The sequence below is a fragment of the Canis lupus genome, chromosome 1, assembly GCF_011100685.1.
Source record: "Canis lupus familiaris isolate Mischka breed German Shepherd chromosome 1, alternate assembly UU_Cfam_GSD_1.0, whole genome shotgun sequence".
NCBI classification, from domain to species: domain Eukaryota; kingdom Metazoa; phylum Chordata; class Mammalia; order Carnivora; family Canidae; genus Canis; species Canis lupus.
The window spans coordinates 113,083,167-113,091,271 of NC_049222.1; the positions used below are offsets into that span (position 1 = coordinate 113,083,167).

An 8,105-nucleotide genomic window follows, 5' to 3' on the forward strand; every position below is an offset into this window, starting at 1 on the left:
TACCTACATTCATGCATAATGGTCTTTTTTTTTTTTTTTTAAGATTTTTTACTTATTTATTTGAGAGAGAGAGAGTGCACAGAACCAGGGGGAGCAGCAGAGGGAAAGGAAGAAGCAGGCAACCTGCTGAGCGGGGAACCTGATGTGGGGCTCGACCCCAGGACCCTGGAATCATGACCTGAGCTGAAGGCAGATGCTCAACCTACTAAAGGACCCAGGTGCCCCCATAATAGTATTTTTTGTAAAAGTGAAAATCCTCTTTAGATTTCTTTCACTTAGGGAAGACAGGTACTAATGTAGGTATTTTGTAAAAGTGGCATTACATGAGCTTTTGGAAAGTGAGGGATACTCTTTGATTTACATCATTTTGGCTTTCGAAAGGTTTCATAGAAATGCTTCATTTTGGGTAGTAGGGGCACCTGTACTCCCATAGACAGCTGAGCAATCTGAGGACCAGAGAGGGCAAGGACTTCCTTGAAGTCACACAGCAGGGACATAAGCCAGATTTCTGATTGTGCTAAGGTCCTCCTACACTCCCACCTCCACTTCCTCCAGGAATCCAAGAGGCAGGAAGGAGGCCTCAGACTGGAGGGAGCATGGGGTCAGGGCTCATCTCCCATGGTCTTTTCAGGAGCCCACTTATCTCCCACCATCCCCCTAATTCAGGGCCCACCTACCTTAGGCCCCCTCTCCCCACCATCTCCCACCATCCCCTTCCCTCAAGGACCCTCTGACCTTGCCCACAATCTCTGTGTCAAGGGGGTCCTCTCCCACATTGCCCCGTGCCAAGGCCCTATTGCCTGAAATCTGATTCAAAGTTCCCACACCCCACCCAGAGGGCCGTCACCCCCACAACATCCTCTGGACACCACTGTCCACAGCCCATGCTCTTGGACACCTCCTATAAAGAAACCTCCGCAGTCCCACTCTGGGCAGCCCTGGTGGCTCAGCGGTTTAGCACTGCCTTCAGCCCAGGGCATGATCCTGGAGACCCGGGATCGAGTCCCACATCTGGCTCCTTGCATGGAGCCTGCTTCTCCCTCTGCCTGTGTCTCTGCCTCTCTCTCTGTCTGTGTCTCTCATGAATAAAAAAATAAAATATTAAAAAAAAAAAAAAAAGCCTGAACAAGATTCCACAAAGGCCTGGGGCTGACAACAGGGAAATAAACAGTCACTAGCCAGACTTGATCTTTAAAATATGGCTCATTGAGCTTCAGCTTGGGACCTTCCCCACACAGGGGGCCTCTCTACCAGCCCCTTTGGCAGGGGGTGTCTCCCCCACCTCATGGGAATGCCCTCCAGCAGGCCTCAAAGCCCAAACCAAAAGGGATGTGGGTCTCAGGAGACAGCTGGGGTTAGGAGTCACCAGGCTATTCCACCTGGGTGTTCTGCAGTCCCACCAGCCCTGAAATTTCATTCCATGTAAGGGAGCCGGGCTTGCTGAACCTTCCACACACATTTTTTGAGGCTCTTCTGGTGTACCCACCCCTTAGCACTCTGGCCATTTACCCACAACTCATTCAGGGGCAGGGCCTAAGACTGAGGGGGAACCATGGCTGTGGGAGCTAGGAAAAAGAAAGGCCCATGCCTCAGATACCAGCCACACCTTGACAGAAAGGGGCCAACAACTCCCAATGTTACTGTTAAATTTAGGAAGGCAAGGGGCACCTGACTGGCTCAGCTGGCAGCATGATCTTGGAGTCATGAGTTTGAGCCCCACATTGGGTGTGCAGATCACTTCAAATAATTTATTTTCAGAAAGTGTAACTCTAGAAATAATGAAAACATTCATGATAATGTAATGGCAATAACATCGACTACCATTTAGTCGATGTTATTGAAGAGTATAAAATATCAAGACTCTTCCAAGCACTGTACACAGACCATTTAACTGAGTCATTATAATCCCAGAAGTGAGTGTGGTACTATCAGGATCTCCACTGTCTCGATTATGACATCAGGAAGGTCATCACAGCCTAGACTTACTTATTTTCTTTCTTCTTTCTTTCTTTCTTTCTTTCTTTCTTCTTTCTTTCTTTCTTTCTTTCTTTCTTTCTTCTTTCTTTCTTTCTTTCTTTTCTTTCTTTCTTTCTTTCTTTCTTTTCTTTTCTTTTCTTTTCTTTTCTTTTCTTTCTTTTCTTCTTTCTTTCTCTTTCTTTCTTTCTTTCTTTCTTTCTTTCTTTCTTTCTTTCTTTCAATATTTTATTTATTTATTCATGAGAGACACACAGAGAGACAGAGGCAGAGCGAGAGGCAAGCTCCCTGTGGAGAGCCTGATGTGGGACTTGATACCAGGATCCTTAGGATCATGACCTAAGCCAAAGGCAGACACTCAACCACTGAGCCACCCAAGTGCCCCACAGCCTATATTTTCATCTCTGACTCCAAAATCCCAGCTCTTTCGATTATAACAACTCCCTCTTCTAAAACTTCTCAATCCTGGGGGTACCTGGGTGGCCCAGCTGGTTAAGCGTCTGACTCTTGATTTTGGCTCAGGTCATGATCTGAAGGTCCTGACATGGAGCCCCACATTGGGCTCTTCACTAGGCATGGAGCCTGCTTGAGATTCTCTCTCTCCAGGACGCCTGGGTGGCTCAGCGGTTGAGCGTCTGCCTTTTGCCCAGGGCATGATCCCAGAATCCGCGATCGAGTCCCACTTCGGGCTCCTTGCAGGGAGCCTGCTTCTCCCTCTGCCTGTGTCTCTGCCTCTCTCTCTGTGTGTCTCTCACGAATAAATAAAATCTTAAAAAAATAAAAAATAAATAAAAAAATAAAGGGCAGCCCGGGTGGCGCAGCGGTTTGGCGCCGCTTGCAGCCCGGGGCGTGATCCTGGAGACCCAAGATCGAGTCCCACGTCGGGCTCCCTGCATGGAGCCTGCTTCTCCTCTGCCTGTGTCTCTGCCTCTCTCTCTCTCCCTGTGTCTCTCATGAATAAATAAAATAAAATCTTAAAAAAAAAAAAGAGAGAGAGATTCTCTCTCTCTCCCTCTGCCCCTCTTCCCCAATAAATAGTCAACCCTTTCCCAAGTCTCGTCTTGCTATCTGAGGGGAGGAGGGTATCCCAACGTTCTTAGTCCTAACCCATGCATCCCTGGGAGCTCAAGGGTTGTGGGGGGAGCTTTGCTCTCCACCTCAGAAACTCCCTCCGCCATTTGCCTTTGCCTCCAAGAACAAATAGATTCCCAGGAATTATCTACAGCCATTCAAAATGTGGTCCATGGACCAGAAGCATCCGCATTACCTAGGAACTTGTTAGGAATGCAGATTAATGGGTCCCACCCCGGATCTTCAAAGTCAGGACACTTGAGTTTTTTAGCAGGCCCTTAAGGTGTTTTTCATGCACTCTAGAGTCAGAACGACAGTTCTCACGAGCCCCGTTGTACTCCCGGGGGGGGGGGGGGGCGGTGAGTACATGACGCCCGCTTCTGCCTTTAGATCTCCCGTGATAACACCGAGTCCTGACCACCCACCTTCCCGGCCACCCACCTTCCCGGACGCCACACGCCTCGCTTTTGAAACTACAATTCCCACAATGCCTAGAGGCGCTCAGCGCGGCTTCACGCGGCGGCAACTCCCAAGGTGTTTCGCGAGCCAGAGCCTCCCGGACACCATGAGGACTACAACTCCCACAATGCTCGGCGGCAGAACCACCGCCCCCGGCGGCTCCGGAACGGCGCCACGTCGGCTCTGCTGGGTGGGGCCGGGCTCGGGCTGGGCCGCCGGGGTCTGCAGGGCCCCGGGCTCGTTACAGCGGTTCTACCCCTCACGACGCAGACATGGCGGCCGAGAAGGACCAGCAGAAGGATGCTGAGCCGGAAGGGCTGAGCGCCACGTGAGCGAGCCGGCTCTAGGCACCCCCTCCCCGACCCAAACCCGGGAGCCCCGGCCCCCCGCCCCCTTCTCCTTCGGGTCCCAGGAATCCGGGCTCTGGACACTAGAGTCTGGGCCCCTGGTCTCCAGTTCAAGGACTCTGGAGTCTGGGCCCTCCGCCCCCTCCTCCTCTGGGATCCAGGGGTCTTGGACCTCCTTCCACCCTAGGGCGCCGGAGTCCAGCCCCCCTCGGCACCCTTTTTGCTCGGGGGTGGGGACTGGGGGCTCCGGGCTCCACCCCGGTCTCCCACTGACCCGGCGCCGCCCACCAGGACCCTGCTGCCGAAACTGATCCCATCTGGCGCGGGCCGTGAGTGGCTGGAGCGGCGCCGCGCGACCATCCGGCCCTGGAGCTCCTTCGTGGACCAGCGGCGCTTCTCGCGGCCCCGCAACCTGGGCGAGCTGTGCCAGCGCCTCGTACGCAACGTGGAGTACTACCAGAGCAACTATGTGTTCGTGTTCCTGGGCCTCATCCTGTACTGCGTGTGAGTGCCTCCCCGCCCCGCACGCTCCAGCCCACCGACCCGGCCGCGCCCCCGCCGCTCGGCCCCGCCCCCACGGGGACCTCTGCGCCAGACCTTTCCACCCGAGGGCCAGGCCACCACCACGGCCCTGGCAATCTGGCCGGGACCCAGCGTGACCAGACGTGACCTGGCCTTGCCTGGCCTCAAGGACGTAGGTGGTCAGGGTCCCCCTGGCTGGCTCATTCCCAGCCGCCTGACCCATGCCTCCCTACCCTTCTCCAGGGTGACGTCCCCTATGCTGCTGGTGGCTCTGGCTGTCTTCTTTGGCGCCTGTTACATCCTCTATCTCCGCACATTGCAGTCCAAGTTTGTGCTGTTTGGTGAGAAATTCCCTGTCCAGATGGTTCTCTGATCCTTCAAATCCTGGTCTTGGAACACAAGCCTAAAACCCCAAACCCGTCTGCCCAAGCATAAATTTACACTAGGTCCCTCTAACTGGAGCCGTTGAACTCTAGACACACAAAATACGCACACCCAAGTATCAGATCCCCCCAGTTGGTATTTCTCAAAGCTAGAGATACCCCAGAACCTACTCTTCACCTGGCTCCTGTCCTTTAAAGCTACTCCCTGCCGCCCCCATCCTGTCACTGTCCTGCAGAAAGCATCAGCTGCAGGTACGCACGTTGGACACCAGGTGGCGACCTTACACTGGCCTAGATCTGTGCCCCTGGCCTTCCCGCTTCCTGGGGTGGGGCCGGAAAGATCTTGGGACTCTTCCAAGAGAGAAGCTGAGGTTTGGGGCTCCTCTGGTCCCAGACTGGCCCTTAGCACCACTGGGAAAAAAGAGGACTGAGTCTCCACCCAAGGGGAGCTCTAGATTCAGAGTGGCGGTATGGAAGAGCTGGGATCAAACAGGAAGACCCAAGTCAGAGTCCAGGGGCTTGCACATTCTGCCCATGACAGGGCCCAGGCAGGCACCTGAGTGGCATGGAGGAAGCGGCTGGAGCACAGCCATGACTTGGCTTCCGCCCCTGTTGCCGCCAGGGCCTGCAGACACGATCTTCCAATCGGCCCGAGAAGCCAGAAGTCTGCATGATTATGTGAAAGCACTTAGTTTCCCATCAACTATAAATCAAAATTTGGGGGGAACATTGTGCAGATTCAAAAACTACATCCACAGATCAGGCTTGGCCATTGGGCGACCATTTTGAGACTCCTGGTCTATGTGGGTGCAGATTGGGGCAGGAGAGCCGTAGTCTGGGGGAGTGGGAGGCTGGGAGCTTCCTAACAGAAGTTGGGCTGAAGGGCCGTGAGCAGGGCTAGGGCGGGAGTGGGGATTGTTGTGGTAAGGAAGGTGTGCTCTGTTCCGGTGGGCGGTGGGCGGTGGGAACATCAGAGAAGTGGCTGAGGTCAGGGCTTGGAGGGCCTTGGCATGAGGAGTCGGGATGATCCTGGGGCCCTGGAGCTTGTGTCACCAGACTGGGCGGGGCATCAGGGGTGACTCAGGGGGAGGGCATGAGTGTTGGAACAGCTGCCCCCATTGCCATCTGCCCCACCCCCACCCCCAGGCCGAGAGGTGAGCCCAGCCCATCAGTATGCTCTGGCCGGGGGCGTCTCCTTTCCCTTCTTCTGGCTGGCTGGTGCAGGGTCTGCTGTCTTCTGGGTTCTGGGTGAGTACAGGGTCTGGGAAGCTGGGGTGGGTGGTGGGGGAGCAGGTGAGGGAGCAAGGCCCTGAACTGCCCATTTTCTTACAGGAGCCACCCTCGTGGTCATTGGCTCCCATGCCGCCTTCCACCAGATGGAAGCTGTGGATGGGGAAGAGCTGCAGATGGAGCCTGTGTGAGGACCTGCGGGCCTCTGGAATCGGCTGCCTCATCCCTGTTCCCCCCTGCCCCGCTTGGCCCCGAGGCCCTGGCCAAAGGCCTCCTTCCCATCTCGAGCCCAGGGCGGGATTCCAGCTGTGGAAATAAAGCTGTTACAGTTGTCATTCAGATGCTTTCCCGGGGTCTTCTGTGGGCCTGTGCGGGTGGTCCGGGGCGACTGCAGAGGCCAAGATAGAGGGGTCCCCTGGGTAGGTGGGGGTTCGATAAGCAAAATAAATCACTGAAGTAGGATGGGGGCAGCCAGGGTGGCTCAGCGGTTTAGCGCTGCCTTCAGCCCAGGGCCTGATCCTGGAGATCCGGGATCGAGTCCCACGTCAGGCTCCCTGCATGGAGCCTGCTTCTCCCTCTGCCTGTGTCTCTGCCTCTCTCTCTCTCTGTCTCTCATGAATCAATAAATAAAATCTTTAAAAAAAATAAAGTAGCATGGGAGGGGCGCCTGGGCAGCTCAGGGGGTTAAGCATCTGACTCTTGGTCTCAGCTCTAGTCTTGCTCTCAGGGTCATGAGCTTAAGCCTCGTGCCGGGCTCCATACTGGTGTGGAGCCTACTTTAAATTAATTAATTAATTAATTAAAGAATATATAATAGGATGGCAAATGATGGTAAGTGCTGGGGGATGGGGGGAGAGGGAGCCAGGGGTACCCCAGACCGCGCCCCATATACAGTGATTTGCTAGGAGGGTTCGGTACATGGTCAGACCCACAGCTGTAATTCATTATCATGAAAGGCTACAAAGCAAAGTCAGGGAAGGGAAAAGGCACATGGGGCAGAGTCAAGAGAAAGCCCCGCTGGAGCTTCGCAGACTCCTCCCAGGGGACTCCCACTCGCTGTGCTGCTGTGCTCGTTTCCTCCAGCAGCAGGGTGTGACAGCAGGTATGGATGTCTGCCAGGGAGGCTCATTAGAGACCCAGGGCCCAGGCTTTCTGCTGGGGGTGGTGGTGGTGGCCACACGAGCACCCTCTGTCTAGCATGGACCGAAATTCCAGACTCCCAGAAGGAAAGCAGGGGTTCAGCATAGAGTATCACTTGCACAAACAGCGTGGACACACTGAGTCATTCTTACAGGGGCCAGGGAGAAGCCTTCTGGATCCCAAGTTCCCAGACACCAGCCAAGGGCCAACGATGCAAGCAGCCCTCTCTAAGGACAACCTACCATGTTAGCTCTCCTGCATAAAGAAAGTTCTGGAGCTGAGTTACAGATTAAAGGCCTCCCTGAGGCCCTGCAGCCGAGTGAAGGAGCAGCTGTAGATCCCTAAGAGGAAAATATTCTGGGCAGATGTAGTAGCCAGTGAAAGGGCCGGAGGCGGGGTGGCAGGCAGCGCCCTGGAGGCGGGAGGGAGCAGCAGGGAGGCCCAGGTGGCTGGAGCACGTGAGCCCTGCAAAGTGGAAGACTTTGGCTTTACTCTGAGGTGGGAGGGACACAACCCACTCGTCATTAATAACGTGAAGAGTGTGCGGTGAGGAACAGGCCTGAGGGAAAACACTAGGCCGAAATGATAACAAAGGAGGGCGCCAGGCCCTGAGAAGCTGCTTCAGATGCGGCCGGCCTGGAGGTGCTGTCTGAGGAGGTGACATTTCAGTGAGCCCAGAGGGACACGGAGGCAGCCACAGGCAGAGGGATGGGTGGCCTAAGCAGAGCCACAGCACCAAGGCCTGGCAGTGCAGGCCCCTGGCCTCCCCAACCTCCTGTGGCATCACCAAAACCCATTCACTCACCATTCAAGTGTCCTGTTGAGTGCCCGCTGAGGACTTGGCGCTGTTCTGGAATCGTTGGTGGCCACATGTGGCTACTGAGCCCTTGAAACATGGTGGCCCGAACTGAGGTGTGCTGTGAGTGTGGCATCCATACCCGACTTCAAGGGCTTAGCAGGAAAGGGTATAAGATGTCTT

The 8,105-nt window shown here is 55.1% G+C and overlaps 1 protein-coding gene across 1 annotated transcript; it reads left to right on the top strand.

Moving 5' to 3' along the window:
- Positions 1–3,702: 3,702 nt before the first annotated feature.
- Positions 3,703–6,289, top strand: RABAC1 (Rab acceptor 1). The gene is given in 5 exon segments (NM_001003014.1): positions 3,703–3,832; positions 4,143–4,355; positions 4,617–4,714; positions 5,903–6,004; positions 6,089–6,289. Coding segments are annotated over 5 exon segments (558 nt in total). The 5' UTR covers positions 3,703–3,776; the 3' UTR covers positions 6,178–6,289.
- The last annotated feature ends 1,816 nt before the right edge of the window (positions 6,290–8,105 follow it).